Raw genomic sequence first — 23,505 nt, 5'->3', positions numbered from 1 at the left:
GCGTTAAATTGGATAATAACACAGCAGAACTGGCAGAAAATGAGATGGTGAGACTGAACGCCAACTGGGAATTGCTTTTCTCCTGCCCCTGCCAGGATATGCCTCCTCCCCAAATGTCACATGAAGATGGTGCCAGGTGGAGTTGGGTGCGGGTGGGGCTGGGCAGGGAATGGGCTCAAGCCTGGTGGATCACCCATGTTACTGCCCATTCCTGGGGTCACCATGGGGACATTGCTGGCTGGCTTTACTAACTGCCCTGAGGACGTAACAAGCAGGGTAGATAAGGGGGAACCAATGGATGTAGTGTATTTGGATCTTCACAAAGCATTCAATGAGATGCCACATAAATGGGTTACTACACAAAATTAGGATTGATGGAATTGGAGGTAATATATTACTGTGGATTAAGAATTGGTTAATGGATGGAAATGGAGAGGAGGATTATCTCCCCGTCACGCAGGCTGGGCGAGAGTGGGCACGCAGCTGTACGCCGCCCGCGATTGGCTGCGCACCGCCATTTTACGTGGGTGGGCCAATTAAGGCCTGCCCAGCGTGATGCGCATCCAGGAGCGCTCAGTGCTCCCTGTGCGGGCGGGGGGAGGAGGGCGAAAGAGTGCAGAAATCTCCCTGACTCACAGAGCTCAGGGAGTTGATGTGATTGTGAAAAACTGAAAAAAAGTTTTAAAAAATTATTCGGACATGTCCCCTCGTGTGACAGTGTCACATGAGCTGGGACGTATCTATCAATTTTATTTAAACATTTTATTAAAGTTATAAAGCCTTCATGAAACTTCATCCCACCCGTGGATGAGGTTTCATGAGAAATGCAAAGGCCGTCCGGACTCTTCACATGCCCGACAACCTTAAGGTTGGACGGGCAGCCCAGAAAATCAGCTCAATTAGTTGGTAAATAGCCTTAGTCGGCCTTTGACAGTTCGGTGGGCGCGCAGCCGACTCCAGTGTGCGCCTGCCGAACTGAAGCTCGGAATGACGTGCGGTGATGTCGGGACACAATGGGGCCCGACCCCTCACGCCATCCAGAGGATTCAGGCCGGAAAGCAGGAATAAACGAGCCATGTTCAGGTTGCCAGGCTGGGGAACCACAAGCGTCAGTATTTGGGCCTCAGTTATTTACATCTATATCAATGGCTTAGGTGAGGTGATTGAGTGTAATGTATCCAAGTTTGCTGAGTATACAAAAGTTAGGTCGGAGTATACATTGTGAGGAGGATGTAAAGAAGGATTTAGACAAGTTAAACAAGTGAGCAAGAGTGTCACAAATGTAATATAGTGTGGAGAAAGAAAGCAAATGGCACGTTAGCTTTGATTACAAAGGGATTGGAGTATAAGAGTAAAGAATTCTGACTGTAATTTTATAGGGACTCGGTGAGTCCCCACCTGGAGTACTGTATTCCGATTACCTAAAGAAAGGATACACTTGCCTTAGAGGGGGTCCAATGAAGGTTCACTAGGTTGCTTTCTAAGAGGAGGGGAACGTCCTTTGAAGTGATTAAATAGGATTGGCCAACATTCATGAGTTTAGAAGAATGAGATATGATCTCATTGAAACACATTTAATTTTTAAGGGGCTTGACAGAGTAGATGTTTGGATGTTTCCCTTGCCTGAGGAGTATACAACTAAGGGGATCATATTTTCAGAATAAGGAGCCAGTCATTTAGGACTGAGGTGAAGAGAAATTTCTTCACTCAAAGTGTGGTGAAACTTTGGAATTCTCTACCCTAGAGGGCTGTGGTTGCTCAGTCATGGGGCTGCATTTTAAGGGAGGGCAGGAAGGAAAGTCAGCTGGAAGCCAGAATGTGGGTTAGGGTAAATTGGCTCGCAGTGGGTCTTCTGCCCTTCACTGGGGAGGAAGTCACGCCCTTGGGAGTTGCCCCCAATCTGATTGGCCGGCAGCTCCAGCAGTCCTGGCAGTGCCAAGAGCTCAGTAGTGGGAGCTGCTGAGTCTGCAACCTGCCCCAAGAAGAAAACCCAATGGATCTCAGAGTGGGGAAGTCTGGGGTATTAGGCAGGGAAGGGGAAGTGGGGCGGAGCAGTGGGTAGGGAGAAAGGGGTGGATACTATCTTAGAGAGGCTGGCCCCCACCCCCAATGTGCAAAGGGCACCCCCCGAAGATAGTACTTTCACTTCCTTCCTGCACTTTTAAATACATTTTTTTTAAAAATAGGCTTCCTCCTCCCCCCAGCCTGTCCATACTAACTGTGTTATGACAAGAGCAGTGTATTATCAGGATCAATTGGCTTGTTGATGAGCTCAATTGTCTCTTAATTATTGATTTGAATATGGCAGGTGGGCTGCCGATTTTGGCGACTGCCCACCTATTGTGTTTTGTGGGTGAGCGCAGGGGTGGGTGGGAATGTGGTGGGCTGGGCATCCACCCTATTTTACTTGCCCCCCCCTCCCCGAAACCACTGCAGGGGCATGTAAAACCCAGCCCATGGAGCAGATTGAAAACAGAGGGCAATAGATATTTGGGTTTTATCAGAATGAAGAGATAATGGGAGAGTGTGGGAAGTTGAAGATCAGACATGATCTTAGTGAATGATGGAATAGACTCAAGGGGCTGAATGGCCTACACCTGCTTATATTCCTTTAGCAGGGACTTCACCCATGCTTGCTAATAGTGTTCCAAAAGATAAGTTTTAGAAGGGTTCCTGCAAGACTCCTTCTTTATTGAAGCGAAGTATTTTGATTTCAGAAAATTCTTTAACACAAGCAAGTCGTAGCAGGTTGTTGAGGATCCTGAAATGGAATATCCTTTTTGCTCTGGGAGACAGTTCAGCCCAGACTAGCTTCAGTGTAAACAGAGAAAACTCAGTGGCAGGTGGATTTGCGAGATATGCAACCATAGGAAAGTAATCCACAGCTTTGTGGCTGTCAAGTGAGTGGTTGACTTAGAAAGCACGCAACATTTCATTGAGGCAGTATATAGACGTCTCACACTTCAAAGTAGAATACAGGCCTTAATTTTCAGAGCTTTATTGGATCACTGATGCCAAGGAGTAAATGTCGCTATGTTTCCTGAGGCAGCATTGAGTATTTTGCTCTGTGGTTTTGAGGAATCAAGTGGCATTATATGTGAGAAATGTTAGTTTAAGCAGGCCTTATTGAAATAATTTTCAACTGTGCACACATTCAACTTTCTTCTCTCTATTTCAGGATTCCAAAGCTTTTTTGTTCCATTTCTAAATGATCATGAGTTCATCTCTACTTGGTTGCTGTCAGTCAGCTCTTTACAGCCATTCTTCGTCCACCCTGAAAGACAGTCAGTGAAACATGGTCAGTGATGCATGACCAGTCACACCTAAACCACACACAGTAGGGATTACTCAGTTACCTGTTTCCAAGAACTTGAAGTCTTAACAAGTTCCACTGACAGCTCCTCTGTCTTTGTTGAGCTTGACTGCACTACCACTCCTACAGACTGCAGGGTAGCTTAATAAATCCAGAAATTGTTCTGATTTAAAACAGTCATTGAGCTTTCCATCTGCAGTTGTCTTAATTCTGTAACTGTCGCAGTAATAATTGTCATCTCACAGTCTTTGTTCATTCAGAACGTGGCTTGACTTCAACACTGCATGCTGATGATTAATTAATAACTTTCAAAACTTTGCACACTTATCAAAACATTCCTGTTGTCTTCTAACCTTTGAGTAGATTGACATTATAGAGTAGATTTTACAAATCTTTGCAGAAAGCAACATTTCTGATTCACTGGGATCACATTTGGAAAATGATGGACTGTAAGCCTGCAATTAGTAGTGTATGAGATCTGTGAGCGTTGTAAAATCTATTCTATAATTATATAAATAGATATATATATATGTATATACACTATAAATATAAATACTCAATTGAAGAGGGACAGCTCAAATAGTCAATTCCTGTTTGATGTGGTCCAGCGAACATTCTGGGGTTTGAGAGAGTATAATATTTTTACGATGAAATTCATATCCGGTTAGCAGTAACAGTGCAGTCTATTCTTGAACAAAAGAGGACTGTTAAGGTAATGTAATACAATATTAAATCATTATCAAAGACTGTTGCTCCCAAACTGTTAGGCTGAAGCAAGCTCTAATAAAGTAGAATTCTATTTTTTGTTTAATATTCTTAGCTCTGGGAGCTCATTTTAACTTTAAACCACCTTCATTGGAAAGATTCCCTGCTGTATCGAGCAGAATTGGATTAGTTGGTTCATCTGAATCCATTTTCTAATAAGTAAAAACAAATCCTAATAAAAATAGGAATGTTTCAAGGATAGATGACATAAGGAGTGAAAATGTTACTTTGCACACTGTCTTGTGAAGGGTGGATTTGGAGCATATTGCTGGGACAGTGTAGAGTGAGCCCTACTTTCTATATTATCTGTGCTGTTTTTGGCCTGTGAGAATTCAGTCAGTGAGAAAAATGAAAAATTAAGTTCCATTTTGCACTGCCATCTCTTGATGAGAACAAACTTTGCACAAATAACTGAAATGGGTCTTAGGCCTGAGTCTCAATCAGCCCAAACATGTACCAGTAAATTCTAACCTCAGCTGCAGGGATAGGAGAAAAGAATTGTACTTTCTTAAAAGTACTTAACTGATCCCAATCGGCCACCCATTGGCATAGATGACTTTACATTCCTGGCACACCAAGCAATTCAAAATAAACATCGAGGAATTGTCTCTCTGGTCACATATTGGATGTGTCTGTCAAACAGTCCTGTAATTTATGTACAAGGGAGGTCACTGGATAGAAAAACTCTTTATATTTCATCTTGTTTAAAATAAACTTGACAATTCTGAAGTTCTAGTACTTAGATTTCAGTTTAAAGATTAAGATAACTTAGCACTAAGTTTTATCATACAAACATCTACATTGCATTTATAAACATCACAATATTACAATAACAAAAAGAGGATTTTAAAGTAAGCAGGTTAAGTGTTGTATGAATACAATGTTCTTGTATTTACTCCCCTCCCTCCCTCATGCAGCGCTGATGAGTAACTTATTTCACTGATGTGTTAGTTTATATATAATATAAATATTTGAAAAGGTGCCATTCTAAAAAGTTATTTGACCAAGTTTATCAGTGCATTGGAGATATTTCTGGAATTATTGATCCTTCCACCATCAATATTCTTGCAAAAAAGCATCATATAAAACATTATGAAAATTGGTCATAAATTATAGATATGAATAATTTGTGCATTGTGAAAAAGATGAAGTGTCTGATTTAAATATTAAAAATGCAAGCTTCATATTTGTGTTGCTGAATGATCTAACTGCAAACATTGTGCTTAGGCATCAAATTCTGCAGCTATTAAAGTAATTTTAATAAGCACTTATAGTTTACAGATGTCACAATATGAAGAGTAACAAGTTAATGATTTAAAAAGTGCAGTCAATTTGTTATAGGGTTTATTCACTGCGGTTTTAAATTGCGGCATTTCAATTAGCATAAAAACGCCTCACGGTTTATTAGTCCCCATTTATGCTGTTAATTATTGTTTACAATTATTAAGAAAAAGCAAGAGAGAAAGAAAGAAAGGTTTGTCATATCAATGGATTATTTGCTTTTGCTAAGTATAAAGCCTTATAAAGCAACAGAACATATCAGCCAAATTCAGTCCAATTCTCATGCCTTTCCCATTTTCAGATTTTCCTTGGTTAACTTGCTGTAATATTTGGACCACCAGATGGTCTCTGTTATTAGTATTTGTTATTAGTATTCGTCTGTTTGACAAATGCTTAGTTGATGAGGGAGGAGTTTGATCCAAACATGTTACATTGTATGCAGTATACAATGTAAAAGTTGCCATGGTCTATTATATGTCCTTGTGTATACTCCACTTCTCCTAAACCTCCTTCCCCCAAACTCCAAACATTACGATTGAAGTAACTTATTTCCATTGATTTCTGTTATGTCACGAGAGGTTAATAATGGTCAAAAAGCTTTTAAGACCAGAACCTGACTTCAAATCTCCTGAAAAGGATTTGGGAATTGTACGATCAGAGCTACCCAATCAGTAATAAAGGTCCATTTTGACCCTGTTTTACTGTTGCAATTGAGTTGCAGATCTTGGTAAACTGATTACAGTATGTGATTTCTCCAGTTTTGTTTTGATAGTTACTTGAATATCTGGAAAGTTGGTTTGGGTTTATTGGAACTGCTGGACCAGAAAAGACCAGGTGGAGAGGAACTAAATTGAAAAGTGCCAATATTACACTAAAAAAAATTGTTCTTATTTTTTGGTTGACTTTTCAGATTGTGTGGCCTCCAACACCCAGCAGGAGAAACGAATGCAAATGGGCAGGAAAGGACCTTGTGGTAAGAATTACATTATACTGATATAGTTTAGCATCAGTACATGCAACTAGTCAGTGTCAGTGAAACAATGCACGTGGACAAACTTCTCACTTTGATGTTAAAGAATTTAAGATCTTGATGGGGGGATGCTACAAAAGAAGATGGTGCTATTTGGTTGGATGTTACCCTCTTTCATTAGTACACATGTGGTCAAGCTGGGCAGTGGGAAATGACCCATTGAGTTTTTCCAGTAATTTGGGGTCCTTGCATCTGAAGGAGGGAATGCTTCTCATTGATGAACACATTCTTTGTGCTGACATTGTGTTGGCATAAACCTAATCTGCCAGGAACCCCCTCACCCTCTGTAAGGCCCCATTAAAGGTTGTACACAACAGTTGTCCTTTTGCATTGTTCAAAGAGAAGACAGCACACTTTTTACCTTGCAGGTAAAAATGACAGACATTGAACAGCTAACAGCTTCTCGGGTTTTCAGGATGAAACAGTCTCAAGTCCAGCTGCAAAATGAGGCAAGGAGCCAAATTTTAATATTAATTACATGGTGATGAAGACTTTGCATGTCTATAATGTGGTCGCATTTTCCCATGAAATGTAATTTGTAGTCAGGTTACTATACGTTTACAAAGTATCTGCTTACAATTTTGCTTCACAAAGCAGGTGGAGAAAATCTTGCTCAGAGAGATAGCAGTGATGTCTTGCCAACTTGTTCCTCTCACCCATCACCATAAATATATCTAAAAGTGAGGAATAACTTACCTCTTGACCCAATTGTTACAACTTGTTGCATTGACACTGGTGATGGTTTTAGATTTCAACCTTGAAGATAAAACCCAATTTCACATCTGAAAAACAGGTTTCTTTGAGGTCTCAGTGAAAAAATACAAGTTTCTGCCTGCCAGTAAATTATTCCAATTTCTTTTTACAACATCTTTTAATTAACTGTGTTATGACGTGCATTACAAGCAAGTACAAATTAAGAAATAATTGTAGGGGAAACATTTTATCAACATCTACTAACAGATGTATTAAAAGCCTAAAAGTACCACCGCAGCTGAAGTACTCAAATATTTGCATGGAAATATTTTGTGAGGAAGGGTAATTCTCATTTGCATAAAATCAAGCATTGATTCCTTGGAGAAATTTCTGTCGAAATCTAATAAATTAAAATATGTTAGTTTAAACTTGAAAAACAAATGATCCACAAAGTATTTTATAAATCGACTTTAGAGAACTGTTTAGGGAGATATATGCTGAGGACAGGCCAGTGGCAAAGCCTTGGAATGAAAATCCTAAGGGCAAACATTTGAGTCAAAGCCTCAGCTGTTACCGAAACAGCTACTTTCGCTAAATAAACATTACCAGATCTTTACTGGATAACTGGAGGAAGCTGTGTGATGTAATGGAGTCTTTCATGAAGAGGAAAAGTGACTGATCCAGTTCTATCTCTCAGAAGCACACCTGTCAACTCACACTATTGACAAGACCCATGGTCAACAGCTCAGATGATTCTGTCCTCTGGCTGCATGAGGGTGCAAGCAGACATTCTGTCTCTGCACTCAGCATGTGTGTGTCATATGATATAACCCTTGACTCTTGGTCACACTTAACACACATCATAGTTGAATGACTCACATTGTGACTTTGTGGACGTCAAAGATCATAGGTAACAACCACTGCCAAATGGAGGTTGTGTTTAATTGTTATTCCTTAAGCAGCAGTTTCAACTATTTGGACTTTGGCATCTTTGAGAATCTCACTGACAATCAGAGAAGTTGGCATTGATACACACATTGATTATAGGCAACAAAAAGGGATCTGGAGGCAGGAAAGCAACAATAAACCGTTCTGCAGAAGAGTCATACGGACTCAAAATGTTAACTGTGTTTCTCTCTCCACAAATGCTGTCAGACTTGCTGAGTTTTTCCAGCATTTTCTGTTTTTATTTGTAATAAAATCAGGCATGTGATTCATTGTGGCTGTGGGTATCAGGAAGAAAGTGTAGCTACCTAGTGCTGGGAAAGTTTGATGAGATTTTGGTGCATTTCAGAATTAGCGTTGAATCAAGTTGGATATCTACCAAATTTTCTTCGTGTTCGAAAGCAAACCACCCTGTGTAGATCTCCTTTCATTGTCAAGTGCCTAGAACAAAGAATAAAGAACAAAGAAAAGTACAGCACAGGAACAGGCCCTTCGGCCCTCCAAGCCTGCGCCGATCATATTGCCTATCAAACTAAAACATTTTGCACTTCCGGGGTCCGTATCACTCTATTCCCATCCTATTCATGTATTTGTCAAGCTGCCTCTTAAACACCACTATCGTACCTGCTTCCACCACCTCCTCTGGCAGCGAATTCCAGACACTCACTACCCTCTGCGTAAAAAACTTGCCCCGCACATCTCCTCTATAGTTTTCTCCTCTCACCTTAAATCAATGTCTCCTAGTAATTGACTCTTCCACCTTGGGAAAAAGCTTCTAACTATCTACTCTGTCCGTGCCGCTCATAATTTTGTAAACTTCTATCAAGTCACCCCTCAATCTCCGTTGCTCTAGTGAGAACAATCCGAGTTTCTCCAACCTCTCCTCATAGCTAATAACCGCCAGACCAAGCAGTATCCTGGTAAACCTCCTCTGCACGCTCTCCAACGCCTCCATATCCTTCTGGTAATGTGGCGACCAGAATTGCACGCAATATTCCAAGTGTGGCCTAACCAAGGTTCTATACAGCTGCAGCATGACTTCCCAGCTTTTATATTCAATATCCCTGCCGATCAAGGCAAGCATGCTATATGCCTTCCTGACTACCTTATCCACCTGCATTGCCACTTTCAGTGACCTGTACACCCAGATCCCTCTGCCTGTCGATGCACTTAAGGGTTCTGCCATTTACTGTATAATTCCTACCTGCATTAGACCTTCCAAAATGCATTACCTCGCATTTGTCTGGGTTAAACTCCATCTGCCATTTCTCCGCCCAAGTCTCCAACCGATCTATATCCTGTTGTATCCTTTGACAATCCTCTTCACTATCTGCAACTCCTCCAACCTTAGTGTCGCCTGCAAACTTACTAATTAGCCCAGTTACATTTTCCTCCAAATCATTTACGTATACTACAAACAGCAAAGGTCCCAGCACTGATCCCTGCGGAACACCACTAGTCACAGCTCTCCATTCAGAAAAGCACCCTTCCACTGCTACCCTCTGTCTTCTATGACCAAGCCAATTCTGTATCCATCTTGTCAGCTCACCTCTGATCCCGTGCGACTTTACTTTCTGTACCAGTCTGCCATGAGGGACCTTGTCAAAGGCCTTACTGAAATCCATGTATATAACATCCACTACCCTTCCATCGTCGATCATCTTTGTCACTTTCTCGAAAAACTCGATCAAGTTAGTGAGACACGACCTCCCCTTCACAAAACCATGCTGCCTCTCACATATACGCCCATTTACTTCCGAATGGTAGTAAATCCTGTCACGAAGAATCTTCTCCAATAATTTCCCTACCACTGACGTAAGGCTCACCGGCCTGTAATTTCCTGGATTATCCCTGCTACCCTTCTTAAACAATGGAACAACATTGGCCATTCTCCAGTCCTCTGGGACCTCACCCGTAGCCAGTGAGGATACAAAGATTTCTGTCAAGGCCCCAGCAATCTCCTCCCTTACCTCCCTCAGTACTCTGAGGCAGATCCCATCTGGCCTTGGGGACTTATCCACCTTAATATTCTTCAAGACGCCTAACACCTCCTCTTTTTTGATCTCAGCATGATCCAGGCTATCTACACATTCTTCCCTAGAAAAATTGACCGCTAAGTGCTTCTCTTTGGTGAACACTGATGAGAAGTACTCATTTAGTATCTCTCCCATTTCTTCTGGCTCCACACACAGATTCCCACCTCTGTCCCTGAGTGGGCCTACCCTTTCCCTGGCTACCCTCTTGCTTTTTACATATGTATAAAAGGCCTTGGGATTTTCCTTAATCCTGGTTGCCAATGACTTTTCATGACCCCTTTTAGCCCTCCTGACTCCTTGCTTAAGTTTCTTCCTACTTTCTTTATATTCTCCACGGGCTTCATCTGTTCCCAGCCTTCTAGTCCTTATGAATGCTTCCCTTTTCTTTTTGACTAATCTCACAATATCCTTCATTATCCAAGGTTCCTGAAACTTGCCATGCTTATCCTTCATCCTAGCAGGAACATGCCAGTCCTGAATTCCTATTAACTGACGTTTGAAAGCCCCCCACATGTCAGTTGTTGATGTGCCCTCAAACATCCGCCTCCAGTCTAGATTCCTCAGTTCCTGCCTAATATTGTTATAATTAGCCTTCCCCTAATTAAGCACCTTAACCCGAGGACTCCTGTTATCCTTATCCAACAGTACCTTGAAACTTACTGAATTATGGTCACTTTTCCCAAAGTGCTCTCCTACTGAAACTTCGACCACCTGGCCGGGTTCATTCCCTAATACCAGGTCCAGTATTGCCCCTTCCCTAGTTGGACTATCTACATATTGTCTTAGGAAGCCCTCCTGGATGCACCTTACAAATTCTGTGTCATCCAAACCCCTAGCACTAAGTGATTCCCAGTCAATATAGGGAAAGTTAAAATCACCCACCACAACAACCCTATTGCTTTTACATCTTTCCAAATTCTAGATATGGGAGTGATCGTTTTCTCTTGTACTGTGGGAAACAGGAGGCGATTAATTTGCAATCAGTAATTTATGTGGCTGTGGTTTATAAAACATGCTGCCCCTGGACTTCTACTAGATCAGTACATCTCATTGTTTATTCCTTGATTCTGCCAGAAGTTTTATTAGTATTAGTTCCAGGAGAATGAGCCATCAATGAAAGAATTTTCCACTTATTTTCAATACCTTTGATATTGAGCTTAAGGCCAAATTCATTGACATTTGGAAAAAGAACATCATTTGTCAAAATTCCACTGTTTATTTTCTTCCATTAACTTTAACTGACTGAACTACATTTTGCATCTATATCAAATGTGGGACTGTGAACCTACTTAAATGATGTTGGAAAGCAACTGAGCTAAAACTGACTTGTATTGGACATGGTGAGAGCACAAGACAAAACGTTACTGCACTAAAAACAGAAAGTGGTTCTATAGGATTCAAAAAAGCATAAATAACTTGACATTTTGACAGAATTGATGACCTGACTCAGACTCTGATTTTAATCAGGATAGATGAAAAATCTCCACCTGAGACAGTGACCCTTGCTCCAAGGAGAGAAATCATGGACCCTAGTGTTTGGCACTCTCCCCTCCCAGGCCCTGCCTATGTTACGAACTCGGAAGAGACCAGTAACTATTTTTTTTTAAATGTCTGAAATTCCAGTTATTTACTAAAGGAATGAAGCCACAAGATTCCAGTTTAAACAGAAGAATTTTTACTATACAAGAGTCGAACAAAGCAAACTCTAAATACTATCTTAGATAACCTCCCATACTCTAACATTCGAATCAACATAAGTTACATACAAATTAATAGGCAAATTGCAGGCAATTATAAACTATAAATGGCACATTAAATGGCATATACAGCTAATACAAATCTTACAAATTGGCTCAACAGTCCTCGCAGTGTTCACTCAGTTGCAAAGTTATTCAAAACTCTGTCTTCCTTATGAAGAATTTCAGCTCTTTTCTCTCTAGGAGCTAGTCTGATCCCCAGCTGACAGCAGCATACAACCAAACTGAGTTCTACGGGCACAATCTTCACCACAAATAGCACATGTCTGCAAAACCTCTTCAACTCAGACTGGATGGTGTAGATCCACCAATGTTATCTTCAAGTAACAGAGCCGGCTGCAGCAAGTTATTCTCAGCTTCTGGATCTGGACTCCGCCTTCTTTAGCTTGCCTGTACTGCACCACTGGACTCATCAACTGCTACCACTCAGCTTGGATGACTCTTCTTCCTTTAATATAGTCTCAACCAGTTTCAGTCTGCCCGGAAGATTTGGTTTCCCAATCTCAGTTCCAGTTTTCATTCCTTAGAGACTAAGAAGGTCAGTTTCCTTTATCAAACCAATAGAACCATTGAAAAGTTACAGCACAGAAAGAGGCCATTCAGCCCATCATGTCTGTGCCGGCTGGAAAAGAAAAAAACAGCTAGCTGCCCATTCCATTCCAACCTTCTAGCACTTGGTCCGTAGCCTTGCAGGTTACAGCATTTCAGGTGCAATCCAGATGCCTTTTAAATGAGTTGAGGGTTTCTACCTCCATCACCAAACCAGGCAGCGAATTTCAAACACCCACTACCCTCTGGGTGAAGAAGTTTTTCCTCATGTCTTCTCTAATCCTCCTGCCAATCACCTGAAATTTGTGCCTCTGTAACTGACCTCTCCACTAGGAAAACAAGTCTTTCTTGCCTACCCTTTCTAGGCCCTCTCATAATTTTGTACACCTCAATTAAGTCTCCCCTTAGCCTCTTCTGTTCTAAGGAAAACAACCCTAGCCCATCCAATCTCTCCTCATAGCTGCAAATTTTCCAGCCTTGGCAGCATTCTTGTAAATCTCCTCTGTACTCTCTCCAGAGCAATTAAGTCCTTCCGGTAATCTGGTGACCAGAACCTTGCACAAAATTTGAGCTGTGGCCTAACCAGTGTTTTATATGGTTCCATCATTATACCCCTGCTTTTGTATTCAGTATCTTGTCCAATAAGGGAAAGCATTCCACATGGTTTCTTCACTACCCTATCCACCTGTCCTACCACCTTCAGGGACCTGTGGACTTGTATTCCAAGATCTTTCACTTCCTCAACCCCTCTCAATGTCCTCCCATTTATTGAGTATTCCCTTGCTTTGTTTGCCCTCCCAAAATACATCTCACACTACCTCACACTTTTCAGAATTGAATTCCATTTGCCACTTTCTGCCCACTCAACCAAAGCATTGATATCATCCCGGAGACAACAACTATCCTCTTCACTATCAACTACACGGCCAATTCTCGTGTGATCTGCAAATTTCCCAGTCATGCTTCCCACATTTAAGTCCAAATCATTAATATATGCAACAAACAGTAAGGGACCCAACACCGCTGGAAACCGTTTTCCATTTGCAAAAACATCCATCAACAATTACCCTTTGTTTCCTTTCACTGAGCCAACTTTGGATTTAACCTGTCACCTTCCCCTGTATCCCATGGGATCTCACTTTCCTGACCAGTCTGCCATGTGGGACTTTGTCAAATGCCTTACTGAAATCCATGTAGACAAGATGCACTGCGCTACCCTCAACAATCCTTCTTGTTACTTCCTCAAAAAATTCTATTAAATTAGTAAGACATGATTTTCCCTGAACAAAGCCATGCTGGCTGTCTGGGATTAGTCCATTCCTTTCTAAGTGACAGCTTACCCTGTATCTCAGAATTGATTCGAATGATTTGCCCACCACTGAGGTCAGACTGACCGAACTATAATTTTCTGGCCTATCCTTCGCACCCTTTTTAAATACAATTTTCACAGGCCTCCAATCCTCAGCTACCTCACCTGTATCAAGTGAGGATTGGAAAATGATCCTCAGAACATCTGTTATTTCCTCCCTGGCTTCCTTTAACAACCTGGAATACAATCCATCCGGCACTGGTGATTTATCCACCTTTGGGGATGCCATTCCTTCCAGTAGTTCCTCTCTCACTGTGCTTATTGTATCTAATATTTCACACACTTCCTCTTTTTCGAGGCTGTCTATATCATTACTCTCCTTAGTGAAGGCAGAGACAAAGTACTCATTGAGAACCTTTCCCATATCTTCAGCACCCACACCTAAGTTACTTTGTACATCTCTGTTGGCCCGACCCTTTCTTTAATTATCCTCTTGCTCTTAATGTACTAGTAAAACATCTTTGGGTTTTCCTTCATTTAACCTGTCAACATTTTTTCATACCCTCCCTTTGCTTTCCTAATTTCCTTTTTTGCTTCACCCCTGTACTTTCTATACTCCGCTAAGGTTTATCAGCTTCCTTCTTTGGATTCCCTTGCCAATTTCTGTTTTCAGATTGAGTCTGCCTCAAAAATCGCCAATTTCAATCGACTCGTCTCGCTCTCTTTTAACTGTTAAATGAGCAGCTGTGCACTACCAAAATTTTAAGTTCCATTGCACATTTCCAGCATTCACATTTATTTTCTTTTATTTTAATAGTTGTAGGAGGTTTATTTTGTTTATTTGTTCATGGGATGCGGGTGTCACTGGCTGGGCCAGCATTCATTGCCCATTCCTAATTGCCCTTGAGAAGGTGGTGGACAGCTGCCTTCTTGAACCGCTGCAGTCCCTGTGGTGTAGGTGCTGTTAGGGAGGAAGTTCCAGGATTTTGACCTAGCGACAGTGAAGGAACAGCGATATATTTCCAAGTCAGGATGGTGAGTGGCTTGGAGGGGAACTTCCAAGTGGTGGTGTTCCCATCTATCTGCTGCCCTTGTCCTTCTCAGTGGTGGAGGTTACAGATTTGAAAGGTGCTGTTGAAGGGACCTTGGTGAGTTGCTGCAGTGCATCTTGTAGATGGTCCACACTGCTGTCTCTGTGCTTTGGTGGTGGGGTGAGTGAATGTTTATTGTGGTGGATGGGATGCTAATCAAGTGGGCTGCTTTGTTTTGGATGTCTTTTTAAATTCATTTACAGGATGTTGGCATCCCGTAAATGACTAGGCCAGTATTTATTGCTTATCCACAATTGCCCTTGAGAAGGTAATGGTGAGCTGTCTTCTTGAACTTGAACTTGAACTTGGTGTAGGTACACCCACAGTGCTATAGGTACACCTACAACTTCTTGAGTGTTGTTGGCGATGCACTCATCCAGGCAAGTGGGGAGTATTCCATCACACTCCTGACTTGTGCCTTGTAGATTGTGGACAAACTTTGGGGAGTCGGGAGGTGATTTAATCGCCACAGAAACCCAGCCTCCAACCTGCTCTTGTAGCCTCAGTATTTATATGTTCAGTTGCTGGTCAATGGTAACCCCCAAGATGTTGATAGTGGGGGATTCATCGATGGTAATGTCATTGAAGGTCAAGGGAGATGATTAGATTCTCTGTTGTTGGATATGGCATTGCCTGGCATTTGTCTGGCATGAATGGCACTTGCCACTTATAAGTCCAAGCATATATTGTCCAGGTCTTCCCACATGTGTACACAGACTGCTTCAATGTCTGAGGATTCGCAAATGGTGCTCAGCATTGTGCAATCATAGGAAACATCCCCGCTTCTGACCTTATGATGGAAGGAAGGTCATTGATGTAGCAGCTAAAGATGGTTGGGCCTAGGACACTACCCTGAGGAACTCCTGCAGTGATGCCTTGGTGCTGAGATGATTGATCTCCAACACCAACAACAATCTTCCTTTGTGCTCGGTATGACTCCAACCAGTGGAGAGTTTTCCCCCTGATAACCATTGACCCCAGTTTTGCTAGGGCTCCTTGATGCCACACTCGGTCAAATGCAGCCTTGGTGTCAAGGGCAGTCACTCTCACCTTACCTCTGGAGTTCAGCTCTTTTGTCCATGTTTGAACCAAGTCTGTAATAACGTCAGGAGCTGAGAGGCCCTGGTGGAACCCAAATTGGGCGTCAGTGAGCAGGTTATTGCTGAAGTGCCACTTGATACCACCGTTGATGACCCCTTCCATTACTTTACTGATGATCGAGAGTAGACTGATGGGGCGGTAATTGGCCGGGTTGGATTTGTCCTGCTTTTTGTGTACAGGACATATCTGGGCAATTTTCCACATAGCTGGGTAGATGCCAGTGTTGTAGCTGTACTGGAACAGCTTGGCTAGGGGCGCGGCAAGTTCTGGAGCACAAGTCTTCAGTACTATTGTCGGAATATTGTCAGGGCCCATAGCCTTTGCAGTATCCAGTGCCTTCAGCTGTTTCTTGATATCATGTGGAGTGAATCGAATTGGCTGAAGACTGGTATCTATGATGCTGGGGACCTCCGGAGGAGGCCGAGCTGAATCATCCACTCAGCACTTCTGGCTGAAGAGTTTTGCAAATGCTTCAGCCTTATCTTTTGCACTGATGTGCTGGGCTCCTCCATCATTAAGGATGAGGATATTTGTGGGGTCTCCTCCTCCAGTGAGTTGTTTAATTGTCCACCACCATTCACGACAGGATGCGGCAGGACTGTAGAGCTTAGATCTGATCCGTTGGTTGTGGAATCGCTTAGCTCTGTCTATCACCTGCTGCTTATGCTGTTTGGCACACAAGTAGTCCTGTGTTATAGCTTCACCAGGTTGACACCTCATTTTTAGGTGTGCCTGGTGCTGCTCCTGGCATGCCCTCCTGCACTCTTCATTGAACCAGGGTTGATCCCCTGGTTTGATGGTAACAGTAGAGTGGGGGATATGCCAGGCCATGAGGTTACAGATTGTGGTTGAGTACAGTTCTGCTGCTGCTGATGGCCCACAGCGCCTCATGGTTGCCCAGTCTTGAGTTGCTAGATCCGTTTGAAATCTATCCCATCTAACACGATGGTTGTGCACCACAACAGCATGGAGGGTACCCTCAAGATGAAGTTGGGTCTTTGTCTCCATAGGGACTGTGCAGTGGTCAGTCCTGCTGATGCTGTTATGGACAGATGCATCTGCGGCAGGCAGGTTGGTGAGGATGAGGTCAAGTATGTTTTTCCCTGTTGTTGGTTCCCTCACCGCCTGTCTCAGACCCAGTCTAGCAGCTATGTCCTTTAGGACATGGCCAGCTCGGTCAGTAGTGGTACTACTGAGCCAGTCTTGGTGATGGACATTGGCGACCTCGCCCAGAGTATATTCTGTGCCCTTGCCACCCCCGGTGCTTCTCCATGTGGTGTTCAACATGGAGATGCACTGATTCATCAACTGAGTGTGGCGGGGGGAGGCGGTAAGGGGTAAGCAGCAGGAGGTTTCTTTGCCCATTTTTGACCTCATGCCACGAGACTTCATGGTCTTTGCAGTCAATATTGAGGGCTCGCAGTGCATCTCCCTTCCAATTGTATACCACTGTGCTGCCACCTCGGGTGGGTCTGTCCTGATGTGGGACAAGACATAGCCAGGGATGTGTTTGGGACATTGTCTGTAAGGTATGATTCCTTGAGTATGACTATGTCAGGCTATTGTTTTACTAGTCTCTGGGACAGCTCTCCCAATTTTGGCATAAGTCCAAGATATTAGTAAAGAGATCATTGCAGGGTCGACAGGGCTGGGTTTTCTGGTATTGTTTCCGAGGTTGATGCTGGATGGTCTATCCAGTTTCATTCCTTTTTAACTTGGTAGCAGTTTGATACAACTGAGTGACTTGAAAAACCAATTCAGAGGGCATTTAAGAGTTAACCACATTGCTGTGGGTCTGCAGTCGCGTGTAGGCCAGACTATGGCATTAGTGAATCAAATGAGTTTTTACACCAATCTATGATGGTTTTGTGGTCACTGCTATGAGACTAGCTTTTAATTGAATTTAAGTTCCACCAGCTGCCTTGGTTGGATTTGAACCCATGTCCCCAGAGCGTTGGGCTGGGGCTCTGGATTACTAGTTCAGTGGCGTGACCACTACACCAGCACCTCCCCCAACCTAAAACCACAGACAAAAATGCATTTGTTGTCCCAAATCAATGTGATTCAGATTCTCTAACACTTTGCTGCAAACAAAAACATTTAACTGGATTTTAAAATGTTATTTATGAGCCAGAAGAGCTGCTGACAGTCTTGTATATGATCGATTTAGGGAGAAAATGAACATGTTTGTGAAGAAAATTGAGTGCATAATGGAAATTTTCACCTTTTTTTCTGTCTCTTCCTGCTGTGCCTAATGATTGCATAAGAGGTGAAAGTTGTTAATGAGCTTCAAAATAGCAACACTGCGTGAGGGAGAATAATGATCCAGGGCAGGTCACATTGGGAAAGCTCTAACTTTAGAAATGGATGTTCACAATGTTAGTGAACAAGTGTTTAATGTGTTGACAACATATTCCTACCGATTTAGTGCAGGTGCTAATTCGTTTAAAATAAATGCATTAAGATAGCAATCCAAAGAACGTCATGTGAATTCATTAAATACTTACTAGTTTGGCAGACAGTTATTTTTCTGCTTTTGCCGTTTGTTGTAAAAATATATTAGAAACACTTTCACCTGAAATGGACGTGAAGTCAGTTGTGTTGTCTTTGCTGGCATGATGCCTGAACTATTCTGAGGCCTGAGCCTCTGACATAAACGGACGAAGGCTGCTCACCCGTTGAAAAGTCAAGGGTTAAAGTCGGAACTCATGCCATGGTCTGAAGCAATGGGCCTTTGGAATGGAATGGCTTTTAATTGTGAAAATCTCTGCTGGTTAATAAGGTTTTAATGTTCACCCTTTCAAGTGAAAGCTTTCACCCCCACCAGCACAAACTCAATCCAACCCAGCCGAGGAAGTGAAAGGACAATGTTATAATCCAGCCTATCAGAGAGTCTCTCCGATTTACTGATTTCTGTCAGTGACTGATTCCTTCTACCTGAAACTCTGCAATTTACAATCTTTGTCTAAAAGAACCTAGTTGTATTTAAAGTCCATAAAGTCAAATCCTTAAAGTACACAGAACTAATGATTCAATGTTTGAAACATAGAATATCTGAATGACTGCACAAATGTCAAGGGGCTTCTCACAGAATGGTTGTGGTGTTTATCTGTGATTATTGACATTTATTCCAATAGGATGTATCAGTGGAATTTTTTTGTACTGGTCTAATTTTTTGCATTCTGGTGGTGAATGGTGCAGTGGAGAGTACCAGCCGAATTTCTGTCTGCAATCTGAATGGTAATCACCCCAAGCAATATTTTAAACTTTTGATATTGTCATGTATCACTATATCCACATCCCTGGGATCTATTCAGCCAAATCCATTAATACAGATCAATGAACTCTCGGATGTTTCTTCGCCTGGTGCTTAATGAATGAGGTATTAACCTAAAATAATAAGCAGCTTTCCCATCTCTACTTTACTGAAGTTTCAGGGATAGCACCTTTAAATTCTACTGCCATGGAAGCCGAGAAAGTTGCCATCGTGGCTGTGTTGCAAAGCATCATATCACTCCTGCACTTTGTCCCTGCACAGAGCCTTAGGAGCGTTGAGAATCAGTGTGACTGGAGCAGCCCCTGATCTCCTCCCTCAGGAAGTGCTCCTGCAGACCTGATCTGAAAAGTGCCCTTCTTCTCCTCACCCAATAGTTCCAGCTTACTCCATTTTTTTGCTGCTCTCCCTTGTGCTCCAACACCAAAGCAGACCACCAGACTCTCCGTGTTCTCCAGAACCACCAGACTGTCCGTGTTCTCCAGAACCACCAGACTGTCCGTGTTCTCCAGAACCACTAGACTGTCCGTGTTCTCCAGAACCACTAGACTGTGTGCTCCGGAGCCACCAGACTCTCCGTGTTCTCCAGAACCACCAGGCTGCCTGTGTGTTCCAGAACCAGCAGATTGCTGTGTGCTCCAGAACCACCAGGCTGTCCGTGTTCTCCAGAACCACCAGACTGTCCGTGTGTTCCAGAACCACCAGACTGTCCGTGTGTTCCAGAACCACCAGACTCTCCGTGTTCTCCAGAACCACCAGACTGTCCGTGTGTTCCAGAACCACCAGACTGTCCGTGTGTTCCAGAACCACCAGACTGCCTGTGTGTTCCAGAACCACCAGACTCTCCGTGTTCTCCAGAACCACCAGACTGTCCATTTGTTCCAGAACCACCAGACTGCCTGTGTGTTCCAGAACCACCAGACTCTCCGTGTTCTCCAGAACCACCAGACTGTTCTTGTGTTCCAGAACCACCAGACTGCTGTGTGCTCCAGAACCATCAGGCTGCCCGTGACTGCAGCAAAACTGTTTTGAAATCAAAAAAGCAGAAGCAAATGTCTATAAGTAGAACTTGGAAATTTATTGTAGAAGCAGAAAAGTGGCCTAAAAACACCCAGAAACAAAGGCAAATAGCTACTCACCTTCATGTAATGGATGAAGTTTTAAATAGCTCTGCTATTCCTTGCTGTGCATTAGCACCATGAGTTGCTGAACAAGTTTATTATATTTTTAATTCATTTTCAGGATGTGGGCATCCCTGGCAAGGCCTGTATTTATTGCCCATCACAAATTGTCCTTGGGAAGGTGGTGGTGAGCTGCCTTCCTGACAAATTAGTGTCGTTCTCAGCCATTACAGAAGCCAGTTAACAACAGTGTTGTGAATCTGGAGTCGCATATAGGCCAGACCAGAATTTAAATTCAGCTGCCATGGTAGGATTCATGGCCCATCTTGCTGAAACTTTACTATCAGACTTTTAGCACCTGCTGTACACGTTTACGCCTTGAAAACATGCGCAGTACAAACACATTTCTAGACTCCTATCCCGTGGTTTAACTTGGCCACAGGCTGATCTTGTAGTGATCTAACTACAAAAATCGAATCAAGATTCCTATCAAGAAATAAAATGGCAGTTACTGGATTTTCAGTACCCTAACCCTCTTATACCGCAGCTGTTTGGTTGTATATGCACCACTAGAATGAAAAAGAAAGAAAATTGTGTATTTACATAGCTCCTTTGGACAACCCAAAACACTTTACAGATATTGAAGTACTTGTGAACAGCAGTCACTCACTGTGGGAGGCAAGGCAGCCAATCTGCACACAGCAAGCGCCCATGTGATAATGACCAGATAATGACCCTCCTGCACACACACACACACACGCACAGACACCCTGACCCCTCACCTCCCCCACACAAACAATAATGTGATATTGACCAGACAATGTGTTTTGGTGTTGAAGGATACATATTGGTCAGGATACTGGGGAGAATTCCAATGCTTTTCTTTGCAATAGTGCCATGGGAGACTGGACCTCCATTTAATGTCCTGTCTGAAAGCTGTCATCTCTAATAGTGTATTGCTTCCTCAATACTGACTTTGTGCTCCAAACTCTGGGAGGGGACCTGAATCACAATCATCAGACTCAGAGGTGAGAGTGCTGCCAATAATAATGATTGGGATATGATCCATTACACAAGAATGAATCATTGACCAAATATTTCAGGGTCTCTGCACCACTTGCATTCTCTATTCAACCCACTGAATCACTGATTCTCTCAATCTGCTTGCTTTATTTTCCCCATTTGTTTATTCAATATTTTGCCATTCCTTTTTTTATGGTGGAAGCTTTATGAATTGTGCTTACCTCAAGCATACAGCACTGTCAGAGCCAACCAGCTTTTAAAAGATGCTGAACATAGGCAGAATAAATTGAAGGCTCAGTGATGTTATTGATGGAATAAATTCAGGCAGTTAATTCATTATGTGACAGGACTCAATAACTTAGACTGAACTAATAAGAGGTTTGAAATGGATCAACCAGGATGGTTTATGTTTAAATTAAGATGACCATGCACTGCCTGAACTTCAGCAGAGTTTTAAGGAAATTACGTGAAAATCACCCAATTAAACAATTTCCAAACTCTCCTTACTTGAAACTGCAGGGTTCGATATACTGAAGTAATAAGTCGACCATAAGAAAGGTGATGTGATGTGAAATTACCCATCACTTGTTTTGACAGAGGAATGTTCATGTTGAACACACACATTTAAAGCTTTATTGCACTTCAAATGATCTTGTATGAATTTGTATTGCGTGTTTGCTTTGCTTTATGGGCTGTAAAATTAATCCCTTCTAAATCTCTCAGAGATTCCCATTTGAATGCTAACCTGGACAGGGATATTGGTAAGATCTACCCTATGTTTATCTATAACACTTTATAGAAGATTCCGGGGTATTGAGGTATTCAAAGGAAGAACAAGGATGTCACATTATTTGGAAGATGTGCGTCTTGGTGGGATAGAGGAACAAAGGGATCTCGGAGTATAAATACACCAATCACTGGAAGTTGCTCCACAGGTTAGCAAGGTCATAAGAAAGCAAACCAATCGCTGGGATTATTTCTCAAGGGGTAGAATTGAAAAGTAGGGAAGTTATGCTAAATCTTTATCAAGCACTGGTTAGACCACACTCAGAGTACTGCGTGCAGTTCTGGTCACCAGATTATAAAAAGGTTGTAGAGCACCTATAGAGGATGCAGGAAAAAATTACAGGGATGATATCCGAAATGTGTGCGCATACAGATCAGGAAAGGATTGACAGGCTGGGTCTCTTTTCTCTTAAAAAAGAAAGGCTGAGGGGTGACCTAACAGAAGTTGTTAAAATTATGAAAGGTTTTGATAGAGTGGATATGGCTAGTCCAGTTCAGTTTCTAGTCACTGGTAACCCTCAGGATGCTGATGTGGGATTTAGCAATGGTAATGTCGTTGAATGTCAATGGGAGATAAATGGATTCTCTCTTGATAGCTTAGCCCGGCACTTGTGTTGTGTGAATGTCACATGCCACTAATCAGCCCAAGCTTGAATATTGCCCAGGTCTTGCTGCATTTGGACATGAATTCCTTCAGTATCTGAGTGTCGTGAATGGTGCTGAACATTTTGCAAACATCCCCACTTATGACCTTATGATGAAACAAAGGTCATTGATGACTCAGCTGAAGATGGGCGGAGGACACTACCCTGAGGAACTCCTGCACTAATGTCCTGGAAATGAGGTGATTGACCTCCAACAACCACACCATCTTCCTTTGTGCTAGGTATGACTCCAACCAGTGTAGAATTTTCCCCCTGATCCCCATTGACTTCAATTTTACAAAGGTGCCTTAATGTCACACTTGGTCAAGTGCTGGCTTAATGTAAAGTTACTCTCACCTCACCTCTTTTGTCCTTGTTTGGATCACGGCTGTAATGAGGTCTGGAGCCGAGTGCCCCTGATTAAATCAAACTGAGCATTGGTAAGCAGGTCATTGATGAGTAAGTGACATTAGAAACCACTGTTAATGACGATCCCTTCCATTACTTTACTGATGGTTGAGGGGAGACTGATGGGACAGTAATTGGTCCAGTTGGATTTGTCTTGCTTTTTGTGGACAGGACACAGATGGGCAATTTTCCACATAGCTGGGTAGATGCCAGTGTTGTAGCTGTACTTGAACAGCTTGGCTAGGGGCACAGCAAGTTCTGGAGCACAAGTCTTCAGTACTATTGCCGGAATATTGTCAGGGCCCATAGCCTTTGCAGTATCCAGTGCCTTCAGCCGTTTCTTTAATCTGTGATGCTGGGGACCTCCGGAGGAGATCGA

The 23,505-nt window shown here is 42.6% G+C and overlaps 1 protein-coding gene across 4 annotated transcripts in view; it reads left to right on the top strand.

Annotated features, from left to right (window-relative positions):
- LOC144687164 (semaphorin-3A-like) overlaps positions 1-23,505 on the top strand; it is a 432,238-nt gene that overhangs the window by 273,743 nt on the left and 134,990 nt on the right. For all 4 annotated transcript variants that reach the window (XM_078552904.1, XM_078552906.1, XM_078552905.1 and 1 more), the window contains exon 4: positions 6,270-6,332. In XM_078552904.1, the coding sequence (XP_078409030.1) occupies positions 6,270-6,332 (63 nt within the window). The remainder of the gene's footprint in view (positions 1-6,269; positions 6,333-23,505) is intronic.

Source organism: Cetorhinus maximus, chromosome 12 (assembly GCF_964194155.1).
Source record: "Cetorhinus maximus chromosome 12, sCetMax3.hap1.1, whole genome shotgun sequence".
NCBI classification, from domain to species: domain Eukaryota; kingdom Metazoa; phylum Chordata; class Chondrichthyes; order Lamniformes; family Cetorhinidae; genus Cetorhinus; species Cetorhinus maximus.
The sequence above is the reverse complement of the archived record's forward strand: the minus strand, read 5'-3'. Positions and strand labels throughout refer to the sequence as shown.